This window comes from Megachile rotundata, chromosome 10, assembly GCF_050947335.1.
Source record: "Megachile rotundata isolate GNS110a chromosome 10, iyMegRotu1, whole genome shotgun sequence".
Lineage (NCBI taxonomy): Eukaryota > Metazoa > Arthropoda > Insecta > Hymenoptera > Megachilidae > Megachile > Megachile rotundata.
The window spans coordinates 15,212,890-15,230,798 of record NC_134992.1 but is presented as its reverse complement, the minus strand read 5'-3'; the positions used below and the strand labels follow the sequence as shown (position 1 = coordinate 15,230,798).

The 17,909-nt window shown below is 31.8% G+C and overlaps 6 protein-coding genes across 11 annotated transcripts; 3 read left to right on the top strand and 3 right to left on the bottom strand.

Moving 5' to 3' along the window:
* The first annotated feature begins 267 nt into the window (after positions 1-267).
* On the top strand, positions 268-1,892 carry mRpL17 (mitochondrial ribosomal protein L17). 3 transcript variants are annotated; one of them, XM_076536060.1, is made up of 4 exons: positions 268-402; positions 1,107-1,333; positions 1,403-1,613; positions 1,690-1,892. In XM_076536060.1, exons 2-4 carry the CDS (start codon positions 1,136-1,138, stop codon positions 1,821-1,823), a joined length of 543 nt encoding a protein of 180 aa, XP_076392175.1. In that variant the 5' UTR covers positions 268-402; positions 1,107-1,135; the 3' UTR covers positions 1,824-1,892. The 3 variants fall into 3 exon arrangements, with proteins under 3 accessions (XP_076392175.1, XP_076392174.1, XP_012139116.1); XM_076536059.1 differs by lacking the exon at positions 268-402 and adding an exon at positions 453-711; XM_012283726.2 differs by lacking the exon at positions 268-402 and adding an exon at positions 789-977.
* Positions 1,813-4,616, bottom strand: BckdhA (Branched chain keto acid dehydrogenase E1 subunit alpha). Of its 3 annotated transcripts, none has more exons than XM_012283725.2 (9): positions 4,083-4,616; positions 3,813-3,962; positions 3,537-3,737; positions 3,267-3,462; positions 3,031-3,192; positions 2,811-2,955; positions 2,530-2,733; positions 2,119-2,382; positions 1,813-1,997 (listed from the first exon to the last, which is right to left on the bottom strand). In XM_012283725.2, the coding sequence occupies exons 2-9, from the start codon at positions 3,876-3,878 to the stop codon at positions 1,919-1,921; spliced, it is 1,317 nt and encodes a 438-aa protein (XP_012139115.2). In that variant the 5' UTR covers positions 3,879-3,962; positions 4,083-4,616; the 3' UTR covers positions 1,813-1,918. The 3 variants fall into 3 exon arrangements, with proteins under 3 accessions (XP_012139115.2, XP_003702648.3, XP_076392145.1); XM_003702600.3 differs by having other exon boundaries at positions 4,087-4,616; XM_076536030.1 differs by having other exon boundaries at positions 4,091-4,616.
* A 1,953-nt stretch (positions 4,617-6,569) lies between these two features.
* On the top strand, positions 6,570-8,736 carry LOC100876506 (dnaJ homolog subfamily C member 17). The gene is made up of 8 exons (XM_003702619.3): positions 6,570-6,946; positions 7,039-7,126; positions 7,204-7,332; positions 7,435-7,602; positions 7,683-7,898; positions 8,019-8,099; positions 8,215-8,346; positions 8,417-8,736. The coding sequence occupies exons 2-8, from the start codon at positions 7,058-7,060 to the stop codon at positions 8,528-8,530; spliced, it is 909 nt and encodes a 302-aa protein (XP_003702667.3). The 5' UTR covers positions 6,570-6,946; positions 7,039-7,057; the 3' UTR covers positions 8,531-8,736.
* On the bottom strand, positions 8,543-11,008 carry SerRS (Seryl-tRNA synthetase). The gene is made up of 6 exons (XM_003702620.3): positions 10,855-11,008; positions 10,180-10,712; positions 9,828-10,112; positions 9,532-9,753; positions 9,192-9,448; positions 8,543-9,103 (listed from the first exon to the last, which is right to left on the bottom strand). Exons 1-6 carry the CDS (start codon positions 10,955-10,957, stop codon positions 8,848-8,850), a joined length of 1,656 nt encoding a protein of 551 aa, XP_003702668.2. The 5' UTR covers positions 10,958-11,008; the 3' UTR covers positions 8,543-8,847.
* A 139-nt stretch (positions 11,009-11,147) lies between these two features.
* Positions 11,148-17,472, top strand: LOC100876724 (Phosphatidylinositol glycan anchor biosynthesis class N). 2 transcript variants are annotated; one of them, XM_012283734.2, is made up of 8 exons: positions 11,148-11,716; positions 11,790-12,010; positions 12,085-12,304; positions 12,381-12,666; positions 12,738-13,182; positions 13,250-13,586; positions 13,664-14,051; positions 14,141-17,472. In XM_012283734.2, exons 1-8 carry the CDS (start codon positions 11,481-11,483, stop codon positions 14,558-14,560), a joined length of 2,553 nt encoding a protein of 850 aa, XP_012139124.2. In that variant the 5' UTR covers positions 11,148-11,480; the 3' UTR covers positions 14,561-17,472. The 2 variants fall into 2 exon arrangements, with proteins under 2 accessions (XP_012139124.2, XP_076392115.1); XM_076536000.1 differs by lacking the exon at positions 12,085-12,304 and having other exon boundaries at positions 12,485-12,666.
* On the bottom strand, positions 14,442-17,405 carry Sf3b2 (splicing factor 3B subunit 2). Its single transcript, XM_012283732.2, has 3 exons — positions 17,265-17,405; positions 14,971-17,082; positions 14,442-14,901 (listed from the first exon to the last, which is right to left on the bottom strand). The coding sequence occupies exons 1-3, from the start codon at positions 17,286-17,288 to the stop codon at positions 14,833-14,835; spliced, it is 2,205 nt and encodes a 734-aa protein (XP_012139122.1). The 5' UTR covers positions 17,289-17,405; the 3' UTR covers positions 14,442-14,832.
* Positions 17,473-17,909: the final 437 nt, after the last annotated feature.

Sequence of the window (17,909 nt, the reverse complement as noted above, 5' to 3'; positions counted from 1 at the left end):
TTAGTTAATTGAAATCGTTGACCCACCTGTTGTGACCTCCCTTTATCGATCAAAATTTACCGAGTCACCGTTTTCAATTAACTACGACTATCATATATCATCCATAATGTAACAGTTCTCGGTACAGCCACATATATTGAAAAACATGATATATTTTGTATTGTTCGTCTTATTAACTATTTCAATTTTCAACTGTTCCCTTGTCGATTTAATTCATTATACATTATACACTCCGTATGCACTTATACTACATTTGTATATACATATATAGGAGTAATACACAAATTTTATCTATCAATAACTAGTCCATTTACTACATATACGTGTACTTGAATTTCGAGTGTTTTTATCTTAAGTGGCGTATAAAAACATTTAAATAAATTTTCCGTCAACAATTACTACGTAAGTATACTCGTATAGATATCCACAAATTGATGAAATAACGAAATATGTCGAGTTCCATACAAGTAGATAAGTGCTTATAATTTTATCGGAAAATGTTGTAGACAAACGCAAACAAATATATGGAGTTAGAAAACAAAAATACTACATTTTATCTTTTTTTTGCAAATATACATATTAGTGTAGGACATTGATGTATATTAAATAAAGCTCAACGATTTCGATAATGGAAGTATAATAATTCTTTTTCCTACGACGTATATTTTACAAGTAATTCGGAGTATACAAGTTGAACGAATCACTTTCTATGTACATATGAATTCTTATTTTTTGTAAAAAGTATCTATATCATAAGTTTACAGTTACAGATAAAATTTTAAGTTGCTAACTTCGTTACTTATATCAGTACCAACTTTTTTAAAATGACAAAAATACATCATTTAGTGTTGCTACATAGATCCTCTAAAAAATTGGGATAGTTCGGTGCAATTTAAAAAATAAATTATTCTGTCCTAAAAAACGTGTATATACTTTTGTTTATGACTGTAATTCAAACTTGTTGTATATAAGTAATTGTAAGTTTTAAATAGATAACTAACCTATAAATTATAATATCAAGAGAACATCTTTAAGGAACAACTCTCTCCTTTTAGTATTATGATTATATTGTTTAAATTTCGTAATTAACAAATATTTATATTTAGGTAAACATTATAATAACGAACAGAAAAAAATGAATCAAGCAAATGTGGAGAAATTAGTTTCAAAGTTAAAATTCAATATTAGACCCGAGCCTCGCAAGTTAAAAAATGTACTTGGTCCGAAAGGAAGAATTTATAAAATTCAAAAAACATTAACCGCTGTAATTAAGTATGAAAGAATTGAATTAATTTACGAAAGAGCCGATGAAACTAGAGGTTATGTTGAACTAGTATGTATCATATTAATTTTCATTATACTTTCCTTTGGATTATATTTCATAAATTGCTTTCGTTTATAGTTGATATCAGAAGCTCTACGTCACGGACCTGAGCATAAAGAAATGATGGAACTTGCAAACTTCTGGATTCTAGAAAAACAGCTCATTCATAAACTTTTTAAGGTATTAGTACCAAGATATCAAAATTATACAACTTCGTTCACGAAGCTTCATAATGCACCATCTATATATCCAGGGTTTGCTTTCAGAAGAGCTATTTTAGAACTAAAAGGTATTTTTTATCGAAAGCAACAACTATATGTTCTCAAATTTTTTTTTAAATATTACTATACAATATTTAATTGTAGGGAACGTATATCCCAGCGTAGAACAAGTTGATCCAAATCAGCATAATCTACTTCATAATGTGTTACTCAATGCAGCTAGGAAAGAATATAGAATGGAAAAGTATGAAGAAATAGCTGCAAATATGAAATTCTAAATCATTTGAAAATATTTTATTTGTTATCAAACAATAGAAAAATATACAATATTGACATGGAATGGTAAATACAGTTCATAATGCAGTTCTCATTATTAAGATGATTTGAAAAGGCATAATGGATAATGTTCACGAAATTCTGTTACATGGTTTTCCATAGAAGACATTTGTTTTCTAAAAGTGAAAAAAGAATACATTAATAACAATGTCAAATATTCATTTGTAATATATTCATAAGTATCATCAAAATATGTATCTACGAATTTTATTTTATTTCAAACAAATTAAAAATCACCTTATGTGTTTTGGCATCGTATGATACACATCCGTAAATAATTCTTTCCAATGAGGTTTAAGTTCCTTCTCTGCATTCGAAAATGCAAGTAACACAGACTTTTTCATAGATTCATTTAACTCCTGTTCTTGTTGCTCGCACCATAAATTAATCGATTCTAAATAATTACGATATCTAGTTATAGGCGCATAATAATTCCATCTTTCTATTTCATCGGTCGATCGATATGCAGAACTATCGTCAGATGTGCTATGATGACCAATCCTAAAATGTACGAAAAAAAAAAAAAAAGGAAAAAGTAACAATTTTATTCCAATGATTCACGTCTTCATTTACGGACGAGCGATCACGGACTATAAACAAGTTGATGTCGGTGGCGCAACGCAAAGAAATTAAAGAATTTTTATATACCGATAAGTCATGGCTTCGATTAAGACAGGTTTTCCTTCCTTCACAGAATATTCGCGAGCAGCTTTTGTTGCGTAATACATGGCGAGAACATCGTTACCGTCTACACGAATTGTACGTATACCGTAAGCTGGGCCTCTTGCAGCGATTCCATCTCCTTTAAATTGTTCCGAGCAAGGAGTTGAAATAGCATAACCATTGTTTCGACTGAAAATACGATGTGTCGATTTTATATATATGTACATTCGTACATTATATAGTATATAATTATGCAATGAATTTACCACACGAAAATGATAGGACATTTTAAAGTTGCGGAAAAATTAAAAGCTGCATGAGCATCTCCTTCGCTAGCAGCCCCTTCGCCAAAATAACATACTACGCATGTTTCCGCTTTAGATCGTTTAAGCGCATATGCCGTACCTACCGCTAAAAGCAAAATCGAAATGTTAAAATTAATCAGAATCAAATGATATTAATTGTTATACTCGATGATCGTTGCACCTTGAGGTAATTGTGTCGTTAGAGGAGAAGAGATAGTAACAAAGTTCAATTTTTTTGATCCATAGTGAACGGGCATCTGTCTCCCCTTAGAAGTATCTTTAAAATTGCCATAACACTGATTCATAAATTCTGCGATAGAATAACCACGCCATAATAAAACACCTATAAAAAAAAAACTGTGCTATGTTAAATGCAATTAAACGTCGTTTAAAGTAACAATATTAAATATTTTATACCGGCTTCACGATATTGCGCGTATATAACATCTTCCGACATAACAGCAGCCGCAGAACCAATTTGAATTGCTTCTTCTCCAGTATTAGTCATATAGAATGATATACGACCTTGTCTCTGGGATTCATAAAGAATCTTATCCATAATATTTAACGTAATCATTTTATGATACATCTTAATCAAAGTTTGTTCATCTAGCTTACATGAAAAAAGCAACTCAATTAGAGCAACAATATGATTGTATATAATATTATCTATAAATTATAAAGAACCTTCAAGTCTGCAGGTAATTGTACATGTTTAGATGAATCCAAAATCCTAAATGTTGGTAAAGGATTGTAGTTTTCTTTGTCAATAAATTTCAATTCATTGGTAAAACTGGTATGTACTCCTAAGAAGGAAGGATCTTTTTTATCGTTAATAATAGTGGTTTTACTATTCATTGATATACTTTTGTTATAGTATCTTTTTGTCTAAAATAATTAAAGAAACGCAATAATAAAATTGTTTTGTAACTTATTTCTTTAATTCATATCTAATATATTTACCTGATGTAATATATTTTTTAAATATGTACATTTTCCAAGACTTGGAAATATTTGTTCAATCATCATTGTGGAACAATTTTATGTTGACAGCGATTAAACATTAAACTTTGGTAAGTGCTGCTTGTTTTCTCATCTGGTTTCACTACAAAACTTTACATAAAAGTGTTAATACTTATATACGTGTAGGATGTATTTATGTATATTAGCTGATAAACCATTAATCGCATACAGCGTACACATTCGTACTTGTATAAATATAGAGATACATACGTACTTACTCAACAGAAGTAGGAGAAACACCAAGGCTATTGTATTTTTTTTAGTCCAATTCAATATTTCGTATGTAAGCACGAATGCTATGGTAGATGATGGACACCTTTGTCAACCTTTGCCCCTTTGCCACCATTTTCCTTAGGCAAGTCAGATTTTTACACGGTGTACACTCATACTTGTCACTTATGCGGACATCGGCGAATATATACAAATAGAGATCGGTTTGAAAAAACTTTTGGTCATATAAATTAGTTAAAAAAACATATCTCCTTTGTTTGAAATAGAGGATAATACTAGGCCTGTTTGATTGAGGCGCTGCGCGCCTAACCTAACAATGCGAGCGAGCGAGTAAATTTCACACTAAAGAGAAAAACGTGGACAAAAAAGTTGAAAAGTCAAGTACATAAGCGCGAGCAAATTCAATTTTCCATTAAAGTCTACACGGATATGGTTTTTCGGTAATTATTCCTCCGCGGCATGCGCGGGCGGCGCGCAGGAGGAATATACACACGGTAATGAGCATGCAAAATCGTTAATTGCGCACTTTCTGAGCATAGTCTATGAACTTTTATGATTAAAGAATGGTCAGCAATGCATTATTTACATGGTTCGATCATAAAAGTTCATAAATAATGTTCGGGTAATGAGTAATTAATTATTTTGTTGCAGCCTCGCGATACGTATATGAGCCGCCTATGTCAATTCTACTGCGGATGCAAAGTGCAATATTTCGGCACTTTGACGACGCAGTATGGTCCCTGAGGCATTTAGAAACAAATTTCTATTAGGGTTTGATGCGTTTTGATGCCTAATAAAGTCAGAAAATCAATTTTTGTCGAATTCGGTCCAAAACGGTACAGGTGGCGCCATCTAGCGGCGAGCGGCGGAACTACGAAAAACTAAAATTTCGATTTTCTCCGAAATTAGGCAATTTTACGTATTTCTGAGGGTCAGAAATTGTTCTGTGACCTCTCTAGAATCTACATAATGCCACAAAAACCTCCTCAGAGCGCTAGAAAAGAAAATAGAAAAATAGACCAAAACATGGACTAAAAAATTGCCGTCCATCTAGCGGTGAAAGTTGGAACTACGAAAACATAAAAATGCGATTTTCTCGAAAACTAGGGACTTTTCCGAAATTCTGAGATATACAAATTGTTCCTTATCGCCTACGGAATCGAACGAATGTAATTATAGCCCGCTAGGACAATTATTAAGAAAAATAGAAAAATAGCCCATTTCATGGACTAAAAAATTGGCGTCCATCTAGCGGCGAAAGTTGGAACTACAAAAATATAGAAATGCGATTTTCTCGAAAATTAGCGAACTTTGACTACTTTCGAGGCTCAGAAAGTGTTATGTGATCGCATTAGAAGCAAAATAATGCAACAAAAGCTTCCTAAAGGCTTTAATAAGGAAAATGAAAAACATGTCATTTTATGGAGAAAATTTGTGGCGCCATCTAGCGGCGAAACTGCGAACTAAACTGAAAAAACGTATGTCCAAACACGCGTTAAGGGGTCAAATAAAAATTGATTTTCTGAGCTTAACAGGCAATAAAATAAATAACTTATTTAACAAAAATTGCTTTAAAATATCTAGAGAACCATACTGCGTCGTCAAAGTTGCGAAATATTACTTTTTATACTTTTCTTTAACGCGTGTTTGGACATACGTTTTTTCAGTTTAGTTCGCAGTTTCGCCGCTAGATGGCGCCACAAATTTTCTCCATAAAATGACATGTTTTTCATTTTCCTTATTAAAGCCTTTAGGAAGCTTTTGTTGCATTATTTTGCTTCTAATGCGATCACATAACACTTTCTGAGCCTCGAAAGTAGTCAAAGTTCGCTAATTTTCGAGAAAATCGCATTTCTATATTTTTGTAGTTCCAACTTTCGCCGCTAGATGGACGCCAATTTTTTAGTCCATGAAATGGGCTATTTTTCTATTTTTCTTAATAATTGTCCTAGCGGGCTATAATTACATTCGTTCGATTCCGTAGGCGATAAGGAACAATTTGTATATCTCAGAATTTCGGAAAAGTCCCTAGTTTTCGAGAAAATCGCATTTTTATGTTTTCGTAGTTCCAACTTTCACCGCTAGATGGACGGCAATTTTTTAGTCCATGTTTTGGTCTATTTTTCTATTTTCTTTTCTAGCGCTCTGAGGAGGTTTTTGTGGCATTATGTAGATTCTAGAGAGGTCACAGAACAATTTCTGACCCTCAGAAATACGTAAAATTGCCTAATTTCGGAGAAAATCGAAATTTTAGTTTTTCGTAGTTCCGCCGCTCGCCGCTAGATGGCGCCACCTGTACCGTTTTGGACCGAATTCGACAAAAATTGATTTTCTGACTTTATTAGGCATCAAAACGCATCAAACCCTAATAGAAATTTGTTTCTAAATGCCTCAGGGACCATACTGCGTCGTCAAAGTGCCGAAATATTGCACTTTGCATCCGCAGTAGAATTGACATAGGCGGCTCATATACGTATCGCGAGGCTGCAACAAAATAATTAATTACTCATTACCCGAACATTATTTATGAACTTTTATGATCGAACCATGTAAATAATGCATTGCTGACCATTCTTTAATCATAAAAGTTCATAGACTATGCTCAGAAAGTGCGCAATTAACGATTTTGCATGCTCATTATCGTGTGTATATTCTTCCTGCGCGCCGCCCGCGCATGCCGCCGAGGAATAATTGCCGAAAAACCATATCCGTGTAGACTTTAATGCATTTACAATTTTTTTTCTATGTCCACTGGATGTACATGCGCATGTGCGTGCAATATTTGATGAAACTTGGTTGAGTGGTGCAAAAGAAAAACGCGGACAAAGAAGTTGCAAAGTCAAGTATAAGAGCTTTCATTAACGTAATGGAATGAGCAGTTAACCTTTTCCTACAAATAGATATTTCAAAGAATTTGTATTTTTCTTATTTAAAGAATATTATACTGATTAAGAATGGATTCATGGATGGAAGCAGATTTATATGCACTTATAGGTGCATCGCAAACAGCTTCGATACAAGAGGTATAACATTTTTCAATTATAATAATTTTCGTATTGTTTATGTATTACCATTTCTTCATTTAATGATATCATTTCAGATAAAAAAAGCATATCGTAAAAAGGCTTTGTCTTGTCATCCTGACAAAAATCCAAATAATCCAAAAGCGGCCGAGTTATTTCATGAATTATCACGGGCACTGGAAATCCTTACTGACACATCTGCTCGGGTATATATTAAAGAACTATCATTCTCTAATCTATTATTGTGGTTCGTATTTTCTTTCCTATTGCTATTAAATGTATTAATATGCCATTTTTTTTAACCTAAGGCAGCTTATGACAAAGTTATAAATGCTAAGTATCAAGCGAAATTGCGAGTTAAGGAGCTTGATGCAAAGCGTAAAAAGTTGAAGGAAGATTTAGAAGCACGAGAAAATGCTTTCAAAAGATCTTCAAATTTAGAACATGATATTAACAGTGATAAAGCAAGATTACAGGTAAATTGTACATCAAAGGATTTCACCATGATTAGTTTTTATAACCAATATTATAATTTCAATGATTCTACATGTTACAGGCTGAAATAGAACGTTTGCAGAAAGAAGGATCAAAACAAGTAGAAGAAGAGATAGCACTTATGAAAAAACAAATCGACGAACAATCAAAAGCATCTTGTAGAGAATACGAAGTTAATAGTGGTTCCTATAAAATAAAAATAAAGTGGAAATCTGATCAAAATCATCCGAATGACAGTGGATACAGTTATGATACATTGTATCGAATTTTATCAAAGGTGCATGATTAGCATACGATAATTGTTAAATATACTTTGTTATGATTTGATTTTTATATTGTTACTGTTATATGATTTGTAGTTAGGTATATTTGTTACTATATATATACTTATTTTCAGTATGGAGATATAACAGCTCTTGTTATTTCCTCAGCTAAAAGAGGCAGAGCATTAGTAGAGTATCAAAATAGAAATGATGCAGTATGTATTTATGAATTAAATTTAAAGAATTATATGTTAATTCATATCGTTAAGAAAATGAAAAAGAATGAATCATTTTTGGAAATAATGAAATTGTTTTCTTTGGTTTTATTAGGAAATGGCTTTAAGTATGGAAATTGGATTTGCACAGAATCCACTAAAACTTCAAAAATTATGGGATACATCGAAACAAACAAATTCTTCAATCAAAGAAACAGCTAATGTCCCTAAAATTATAAAAAGCGAGGTAAACTTAAACTATGTAACTTTCTACAGTTTTTAAATTTTGTTCTTAATATGTAAATGTTACATAATAGGTAAATCAAAACATATCTGACGCGGAATTCGAGCATGCAGTATTGAATAACTTGAGAAAAGCCGAGGAAAGAAAAAGATCATTAGGAAAATCGAAATTGGGAGAAGGTACTTGATTAAAAACGATGTTTTGCTGCTTTCAAAGCTCTGTTTATTACATTATCATGAATACGTGTTTGGATACCCGAACATCGAAAGTGTGTGATTGCGTGAACTGAAATCAAAGAGTAATAAAGTATATGTAGATGTCACATTGGAAAAAAGCAATAAATTGCGAATCTATGTTTTTTACATGATTAATAAAAACAATATTACAATCGCATTGTATAACGAGTTTATAAGAAATCCTTTTGTCAAATGGAAGAAATAATTATTTTGCGTTTTACGATTATATTAAATTCGTCTTTTAGAGTATATATGGATGTTAAATTTGTTAATGATTTATAATATCCTTTTGTTTCTTTTGCTTTTTCATTTCTGTCTCATCGATAGGAGCTGGTTTAACAAACGGAATTTCAGTTCTATATTCAACTGGCATGAATTCTGCAAGAATATTTGGTATCTTGATACCAGTATCTGTCTGATGCACTTCCAAAATTGCACATATTACACGAGTAACTGCACACATTGTTGCATTTAACATATGAACATAATCTGTACTAGCATTCATTTTTTTAGTTTGACCATACCTAAAAGAAATTTAAATAACATTGTTTTATCTGGAAATAAACTGAAATTTAAATGGTAAAATAAGATTGACATGATTTAATTTATTACCTGACTAATAATCGTCTCGCTTGGTAATCTAAACAATTGCTGCACGACACAAGTTCACGAAAAGCGCCTGATCCTGGAAACCATGCCTCCAAATCTAGTTTCTTTGAAGCAGCATTGTTTAATGCACCCGACACTATATTCACTATACGATATGGAATTTCTAAAGTTTTATAAAACTCTTCCGCATTCGAGATCATTTCTTCCATCATTTGCCAAGATTTATTATCAAACGGCGACGTTAAACAAAATTGTTCCACCTGTTATTCGTACATATTTTGTATCTAATCCGTGCAAGAATTTATGTCATTTAAAATAATTGAATACAAAGTTATAGAGTTACCTTCTCAAATTGATGAACTCTAAAAATGCCTCTGGTATCACGTCCATGAGATCCAACTTCTTGTCTGAAACATGTAGATAATCCTGCATATTTAATTGGCAAGGTATTTTCTGGAATCCATTCGTTTCTATGAAATGCTGCTATTGGTTGTTCAGATGTAGCTATTAAGTACTTCTCTTCAATTTCTTTATCATCATTGTGTTCACTGCCTTTACCGATTACCTAATTTAATAAAATATCATGAGAAGATAATTCACGGCGATAAAATCGTACATATTTCATTAATAATTCCATACTTTATACAATTCTTCATCGAACTGAGATAACTGTGCTACTTCCTGCATAACATCTTTACGCATAAAGAAAGGCGTGTAAAGCGGTTTGTAGCCTTTTGAAAACAGCTGCCTAAGAGCATACTGTATCAGTGCATGTTGTAAGAAAACAGCTGGGCCCATTAAAAAATAACCACGACCACCAGAAATATTAGTGCCACGTTCTCCATCTATACCATCGATCATATGTATTAAATCGACATGAGAGTATCGTTTTTTTTGTGTACAGTCTCCCCAAGTTCTTTCAATCTATAATTAACAGCAACAACATTATTTACATTATCACACAAGAAAATTATTATGCATAACTACATACCTTATTCTCTTCCTCATCATTGCTGATGGGTACAGACTCATGTAAAATATTTCCTACTTCCTTAAGAGCAAGATTTCTTTCAAATTCGGTCGAGATCAAATCTTTGTCATTTTTTCGAATAGCGTCATCAATAAAACTCCGAATAGTTTTAATTTGTGGGACTGTTAATGATTTTAAATTATCAGGAATTAAATTGTCTAAATTTTCAAGGATATCCTTCGAGACAGTATCATCACCATCCACTGCCTCCTTCTTCTTCATTTTTTCCCCAATTTCTTTACTGCATACATTTTTCAATTTATTTAAATTGTCAGCTTTGTGTCGTAGTTGACGCCAAATTTTATCCTTCTCAATCACGGTATCCACCAATTTGACTTCTTTAAAACGATTCCTTTGATTTTCTCGTATTTTATCTGGATCGAAACCCTTATCCTTACGGAAAATATCCAAGTCTAGTACCATGATCAATGATGTTAAAATCGAGAAAGAGTGTTTCCAAGTTATGTCAAAGTACACGTGGACTGTATAACTTACTAAAAATCAGTAAAAAAGTACACACATGCGTCAACTCATCGCTTATTATTCACTATCAACGATTGATAGTGCTTACAGCTGTACATATGAAATATAAAACTATACGTAAGTCATGAAATTTCAAAAACTTCTGGTACTTACGTTTAAACTCGATAGATATCTTTATTGAAACATATGGAGCTGCATGGATCATCCATGCTAATTTTTCTACCCAATGAATGAACGTTTTAACCGCAAAAACCATAGAATTTGTAATACTTACCAAGAGCTGCAACTTATCAGTGTTTTTGAATATGTATGGTTGTTTCGTACACAAGTTTATAAACTTCAAATTTTTTAAATTTAGTGATTCTGAAACTTTGAAAAACTATCATTTCCGAATTTAAGTTTCAGCCCCTCAAATTTTAAGAAAGTGATATATAAAATAAAATATTATTGAGGATCCACTAATCAGAGCAGATGCGCAGAATGAATAGAAATTCATCCGGTGGTGAACAATTTCCCATTGCACGAATAATATGTATATATTTAATGACCGTAATAACTAACTTCATGAATGATGATAGTGGTCTTGTACTGTTTACTTAGTACAACTCGACGAAAGAAGTGAATAATTTATATAAAATATTAAATAATAACGAGGAATAAAAGTATAAGAGAAATTACGCTTGTTTACTTATTTATTATTTAATTATTAATTTTATATAAGTTAAATAGTTAGAAGGAAAAAAATTTGAATGTTGAAGTATTAAATATTCATTGAAACAATGTGTAACAAAAAGTATAATATAAAGAATAGTAACTCTTTATTTGTAATATGGGGCCTTACAATGCATTTAATTATATTATGGGGCATACTTGATGTAAATTTTCACTCTCCGATTACACAAGGACTGCCAAATGTTCCAATTTTGAAAAATGCACCTGCAAAGCGATTAGTTTTATTTATTGCAGATGGTTTAAGGTTTAGAACCTTTATTGAGGAACCACCAAAATTTCTTAAGTAATTTAAAAGTACTTCTTCAAAAAGTTTATTCCCAAATCAAAATTTTAAATATATATTAATTTAATTATAGGCAAGTAATGGTAAATAAAGGTGCTTGGGGCATATCTCATACACGAATGCCAACAGAGTCTAGACCAGGTGTTGTTGCAATTTGTGCAGGGTTATATGAAGATCCTAGCGCAATTTTTAAAGGATGGAAAGAAAATCCTGTTGACTTTGATTCTGTTTTTAATCAAAGTCATTTTACATGGGCATGGGGAAGTCCTGACATTATACCTATGTTTACAAAAGGTATAATGAATATCACAAATTCTTCTTTATAACAATTTTTAGTATAATTTAATTTAATATTTTAAAAAAAATAGGTAAAAAGAATAATATACATGGAGATAGTTATTCTCCAGAATGGCAAGATTTCGATATAATGCAGGGGCAAATTTGGCGATTAGATTCATGGGTATTTGACAAATATATTAATTGGCTTCACGAAGAAGCTCACAAAGTTAAGAACACAGAACGCATTATTCTTTTCCTTCACCTTCTTGGCTGTGATACTATAGGACATGCATCAAAACCTTATTCTAGGTACTACTACATAAAAGTTGAATATACAGTTAACAAAATTATAATCTGATTAGTTTTGAATTAAATTTAAATACAGAGAATATGTTGAAAACATGAATTATGTTGATCGAAAAATAGAAGAAGTGGTACAAATGACAGAGAATACTTTTCAAGATAATGGAACCACATACATTTTCACAGCAGATCATGGAATGACTGATTGGGGATCACATGGAAGTGGTTCTACAGATGAAACAGAAACTCCATTGATTGCTTGGGGTGCAGGGATCAATGCATTTAATTCCTATCAAAATGTGGAACAAGTAGATATTACCCCATTAATATCATCTCTAATTGGTGCTCCAATACCCATTAATAATGAAGTGTGTATACAGATAATATGATTGTAATTAACTGCAACATTTATTACTTTATATACACATTTCTTTTGCAGGGTGTTTTACCATGGCAGTACATAAACCCTAGTAATCTAAACTATATAAATCGCGCTTTGTTGAATAATTTAAAACAGTTAACATATCAAGTAAAAGCAAATCGTATGTTGAACTGTAAGGATAATGAGTTTGCTGATTGGAGGGAGGTAGAATTAGAAAATAAAATTTTTTCGATCGATAGATATCTTGAAATAAGAGATTCAAACGAGACATTAACAGATTTAGTAGATACAATTAAATTAGCCAAAAACGCTTTATTATATTTCCGACAATACCAAAGAATACGATTCTTAGTATATTTATCAATAATGTGGTTTGGGTGGATAACATTACTATTTTTTAAAATAGCAGGAGCCAAAAAATCTGTTATTAATTCAATTACTTTATTAATAACAGATATTGTATTTGCAGTATTACTATTTATAATACTTATTACACATAAAGGTATAGCATATTACAAATATTTGTAATGATTCAAAATCTATTACTTTAATTTTCATACAAATATTAGTTTCAGGTTGTGTTAATTGGAGACTACCTTGGTATGCATTTCTAGCTCTAATTTCTGTCTGGTTAGCTGTTCGAAATGCAATGACACATTCTATAAAAATTGAAGTACATAATAATAAACGTTATTGGTCGATGGGTATAGAAATTATACTTTTATTAGCAACGATGTTCGTTGGATTAACGTATAGGTCCATTCTTAGTGTAGGAATTTTATGTATTGGTTTTTCTCACAAAATTTTGGTAAAAAACCAGCAGAAGTTGTTCCTTTGGACGGCTTTGTGCCTAGCTATTTTTCCAGTGCTACCTGTTGTTGAACCATACCCACGAGTTTATATCGTGTGAGTTTAAATTAATATTAAATTACATTTACTGTAATTCTAAATTATTTGATACATTCAAAACATTTTCTTTCCAGACTTCTTAGCATATGCATTGCAGCTGCAATAATTGTTGTAAAGATCAAGTCAAAGCATAAGAAAACAATAGAACTTTTACGACTAACAATTACTGGGCTAATATATTTAGAATTTATAGATGGTCGAAATTGGATATCATGGGCAATTTTATTGACTACTCCATTATGTATTTGTACTTATCCTACACAATTAATAGAAAGAATACAAGGGGTAATGTTGGGACTCATTTGCCCACTTATTTTATTATCAGCATCTTATGAACCCCTCTTTTTCATAATTTTTACATTGCATTTATCTTGTTGGTCATCCGATTCGTCTTCCATTGGAAATGACCAAAGTATTAAAAGTCTTCTGACTATAGAAGAATTACTTAAAGCAGCAATTTTTGTATCCTTAATTATCATGTTATTCATAATGAATTTTAATTATCAAAATAGTTAATGCTGCTTTTATATATCCTGAACAATTTATTATAGATGTTATATACATTACTGTGTTTTTTTGGAACTGGAAATATGGCAAGTATCAGTTCATTTGATCCTTCCTGGACAAGACATTTTGTGACGGTTTTTTCACCATTTATAATGTTTTCATTAATACTGATGAAAATTTGTATACCTTTGATTATGGTGGGATGCACAAGTTACACGTTTGGATCTTCAAATAGTTTCTTAGCGGTAGTGTTACTAGGGGACTGTTTAGCGTTACCACTTATGTATTGTGTTACTCCTCAAGGAAGTTGGTTAGACATTGGTAGCGCAATAAGTAGATTCACAATTACTATTTCTCTTCCATGTCTTTTATTGTTGTTATATTGTTTATCTTACCCTCTTATAACTGTTCATCCAAATAAATTCAAATTTTATACTAGTTTACAAAAAAAACATATTGTATGAACAATGTGTATCTTTCTTGATATGATAAAGTTTATATACACTTGTCATCGTTATAAAAAATTAATATGTTTACAGTATGATGAATTTAAAGATTCATACATTAGAGTGAGACAAAATGTAAAACATTTTTAAATTAAAAAATTTGACAATGCAACAGTTGAATGCTGATGATTCATTATCCATGAAATCCTGAATTTGTGATATTAATAATAATATAACTCCTATATTTTCCAAATAAAATCTGGTTCTTACACTGTATCAGTTTACTTAACTTAAAATTTGAATTCTTTATATTTTTTAGAAGCTTTTGAATCTTGACTTTGTTGACGTTTACGTTTGCTCTGGAAAAATAATAAAAATTTATTTAATATGCCTGTTAACTGACAATGGTATATGTACAATTTACTTACTTTTTGCCGTTGCACATGATCTTGAAGCATATCCGATAAATCTTCTCTTCTTAAATGAGCTTGCCGCGACCTCATAGTTTCTTCATATCGCGATGCCATTGCTTCAGAATCCAAATCCAATTCGCTTGGATCTAACGCTAACTCAACAGCTCCGTCTTTTTCTGTTCTTCCGTCAGATGCTGTTCCACTTACTCCACGACGAGCAGCAATTACAGACGGTGGTGCTTGACCTCCCGCTGCTCCCGTCATATCATATACATGTGTACTACCCATCATGCTTGCCCCAAGACCTTCTGTTCTTCTTTCTTGTAAAACTGTGTACAAAGCAGGTGTATCGCCTCCTTCCATTTCGCTCTCGATTTTCTTTTTCCTTAATTCTATTGTTTCTGGCGTTTCTAATCCAGCAGGAATTGATGTAATTCCACTTGGTGTTATTAAACCTTCTGCACCAGGTGTAACCAAACCACTTGCATCTCCATCTCCATCCTTTCCTTCTCCTTCACCTTCTCCACCTTCTTCTGCATCTTCATCTTCATCTTCATCTCCAGAAGATTCTGATTCAGGTTCACCCCACATTCCTCTATCAATCTCTTCATCCATATTATCTCCACCTGGAGTACGTGAAATACCAAATACATCTCCATATAAAGGTCTTCCTGTTTCATCTACAGGAGGTTTTCCCCAACCACCAGCATGGTAACCAAATGCGCACCCCTCCGGAATTGGAGCATTCAAACCAGGTATTTTTAAGTTGGGATAACTTGGTGGTGGTCCATAACGTTGCATAGCAATTAACCATGGTGGTGGTACTTTATGACAATTAGGTCCTACAGGCATGCCAAGTGCGGTACGTAGTTCGTCAGATAGCTCTCCAGGTTTCTTTTCCTTTAATCGTGTTTCAAATTCTTTTCCCTCATAGTATAAGTCACCATGAATGGTCATACGCGGTTTAGTTTGCCATTTGAAAAATGCATCGTGTAATTTCTGATAATCAATATCTATTTTACCGAGTTTCGGCCTTGCTCTTTCTCGCATTTTAGCTTTTAATGTACGTGTATCGTCCCGTTCTTGAAGACTTGCTCTCATTTCTGTAATGCCTGTACGTTTTATAAAATCAGGCAAGTCAAAAGGAGGTTTTTCTATACCACGTTTGCCTTGCAAATACTTTCTTTTAAAGCACCAGTGCCTTGGTACAGGGACTGTGTTTCGATGAGCTTTTAATTGTACAAGAAGTTTTGGATCTCTAGCAGTAACATCATGCATCTCTACAACATCAGGACGTCCTACAAGTTGTTTTAATTCTGCCACACTCAAGCGTGTTAACCTTTTCAGTTTCCTTTTGGAAAGACGGGGAGTACCATTTTCTCCACTTCCTTGTTGTTGCTGTTGCTGATTCACATCATCGTCAAAATCATCTAATGGTGGTACTTTGCTAGGTACTGTCCCAGTGGTTTGTAAATTAGTTACTGGTGGATACTGACCTATTGGTTCACCTTTATCAGCTTCTGCAGATTTAGGTTCAGGTTCAGTTAGTTTAAATGCTTCAAAAATTCTAGCAAATTGACGATACATTGGTTCCAAATCATTAACACTTGGAATTTCTTGAATATATTCAATTTCAGGCAAATCTTCTTTTGGTTTTGCATTTTCTATGTTATCTTTTTTATTTTCTGTATCTTTTCCTGTGCTGTGCTTCTTCCTCTTTTTCTTCTTTTTCTTTTTAGTCTTATTCATTTTTGCATCTGTTTTTTCTGTTGTTGTTTCAGGTTCAATTATAACATCGTCTAACTGTGATACATCTTCTCCTACAATTTCATGATTAGGTGATTTTCCTAATGATACAATATCATTAGGATCTGCACCAACTTCTTTAGCTCTTTCTGTTTTAAAAGCAAGAGCTTGTTCTAAAGCTGCTGGTAACTTCATTGAATCGGTATCCGTATCTCTGCCTACATCATCTGGTGTAGTTTGATTTTGTAATTCACTTGGAGGACTTACTTTTAAACTTAATAAACTGGGTAGTGATTTAGGAGGATCTATTCCTGGTACTCCATGATTATTATTTGCAGGCATGCTCATCAGAGATGACATCTGATGTGCCATTTGTGGATTCTGTGTATTGAATTATTATATTAAAGTCAATAACAAACAAACAAAATAAAATAAAACTAATGATATACATGCAACTATAGCCAAAAGGATTTATATAAACACATTACAAACATGCAGTTCTATACATACAAATAAATAAATCAGAGTATATTACTCTTTCCCTAAATGAAAACAAAACTAACCTCATTTCCTGCCATATTCTCCATATTACTGTTTTCTATCTCCTCTATATTAAATATGCACTATATTTTAATTCTAATTTTATTGCAATTTAAAATAAATGTATTACCAGAAGAAAATTTACATTTTCATTAATATCTATATAGAATACGCACTGAATACAACATTAATTTGATACCATCGATACGAGTATCAAAGCATCATAGAAAAGCTGAATTTGAGATTGTAACGGTATAGTCCGAAATATTATGAAAATTTCATTGGCTAATTTAAAGTATCGATTAATTATAAAAGAATAATGAGTTTTAGATTTTTAAGCTACAATTTCGTTGTAAATTAAAAATATAATTTAATTTATAAGAAAAATTTTATTTTTAAAATTGCATTGCATTTTTATATACAAACCTTTATATTCTGTATTGTTTCAAATACAAATCTTTATCAACAAATATTTAATAATAATATTATGATATAGAAAATTATAATAACAATACTACATGATACACTAAGTCATTACAAACTTAATAATATCTATAAATAAACATACAAACTTATATAAGGAGAATCTTTCAATTTTGGATTAAAAATATTTTATCCGAGTCATTTTTCTATATATTGTTTATACAAAATGTTCCAAAACTAAATTA

Excerpts from the sequence above, each read along its gene's own strand:
- BckdhA (XM_012283725.2), bottom strand. The coding sequence starts at position 3,878 with ATGATGATTGAACAAATATTTCCAAGTCTTGGAAAATGTACATATTTA. Across the intron at positions 2,383-2,529 it reads ATCGAAGCCATGACTTATCG|GATTGGTCATCATAGCACAT; the intron begins GTATATAAAAAT and ends CGTACATTTTAG. Across the intron at positions 1,998-2,118 it reads ACGATGCCAAAACACATAAG|AAAACAAATGTCTTCTATGG; the intron begins GTGATTTTTAAT and ends TTTCACTTTTAG.
- LOC100876724 (XM_012283734.2), top strand. The coding sequence starts at position 11,481 with ATGTGTAACAAAAAGTATAATATAAAGAATAGTAACTCTTTATTTGTA. Across the intron at positions 12,011-12,084 it reads TATACCTATGTTTACAAAAG|GTAAAAAGAATAATATACAT; the intron begins GTATAATGAATA and ends TAAAAAAAATAG. Across the intron at positions 13,587-13,663 it reads TACCCACGAGTTTATATCGT|ACTTCTTAGCATATGCATTG; the intron begins GTGAGTTTAAAT and ends TTTTCTTTCCAG.
- LOC100876506 (XM_003702619.3), top strand. The coding sequence starts at position 7,058 with ATGGATTCATGGATGGAAGCAGATTTATATGCACTTATAGGTGCATCG. Across the intron at positions 7,899-8,018 it reads TGTATCGAATTTTATCAAAG|TATGGAGATATAACAGCTCT; the intron begins GTGCATGATTAG and ends ACTTATTTTCAG. Across the intron at positions 8,347-8,416 it reads CTAAAATTATAAAAAGCGAG|GTAAATCAAAACATATCTGA; the intron begins GTAAACTTAAAC and ends GTTACATAATAG.
- mRpL17 (XM_076536060.1), top strand. The coding sequence starts at position 1,136 with ATGAATCAAGCAAATGTGGAGAAATTAGTTTCAAAGTTAAAATTCAAT. Across the intron at positions 1,334-1,402 it reads CTAGAGGTTATGTTGAACTA|TTGATATCAGAAGCTCTACG; the intron begins GTATGTATCATA and ends TTTCGTTTATAG. Across the intron at positions 1,614-1,689 it reads AGCTATTTTAGAACTAAAAG|GGAACGTATATCCCAGCGTA; the intron begins GTATTTTTTATC and ends ATTTAATTGTAG.
- SerRS (XM_003702620.3), bottom strand. The coding sequence starts at position 10,957 with ATGGTTTTTGCGGTTAAAACGTTCATTCATTGGGTAGAAAAATTAGCA. Across the intron at positions 10,713-10,854 it reads GATATCTATCGAGTTTAAAC|TAAGTTATACAGTCCACGTG; the intron begins GTAAGTACCAGA and ends ACTGATTTTTAG. Across the intron at positions 9,104-9,191 it reads GCGAGACGATTATTAGTCAG|GTATGGTCAAACTAAAAAAA; the intron begins GTAATAAATTAA and ends AATTTCTTTTAG.
- Sf3b2 (XM_012283732.2), bottom strand. The coding sequence starts at position 17,288 with ATGGAGAATATGGCAGGAAATGAG. Across the intron at positions 17,083-17,264 it reads AGAATATGGCAGGAAATGAG|AATCCACAAATGGCACATCA; the intron begins GTTAGTTTTGTT and ends TTCAATACACAG. Across the intron at positions 14,902-14,970 it reads ATCATGTGCAACGGCAAAAA|AGCAAACGTAAACGTCAACA; the intron begins GTAAGTAAATTG and ends TTATTTTTCCAG.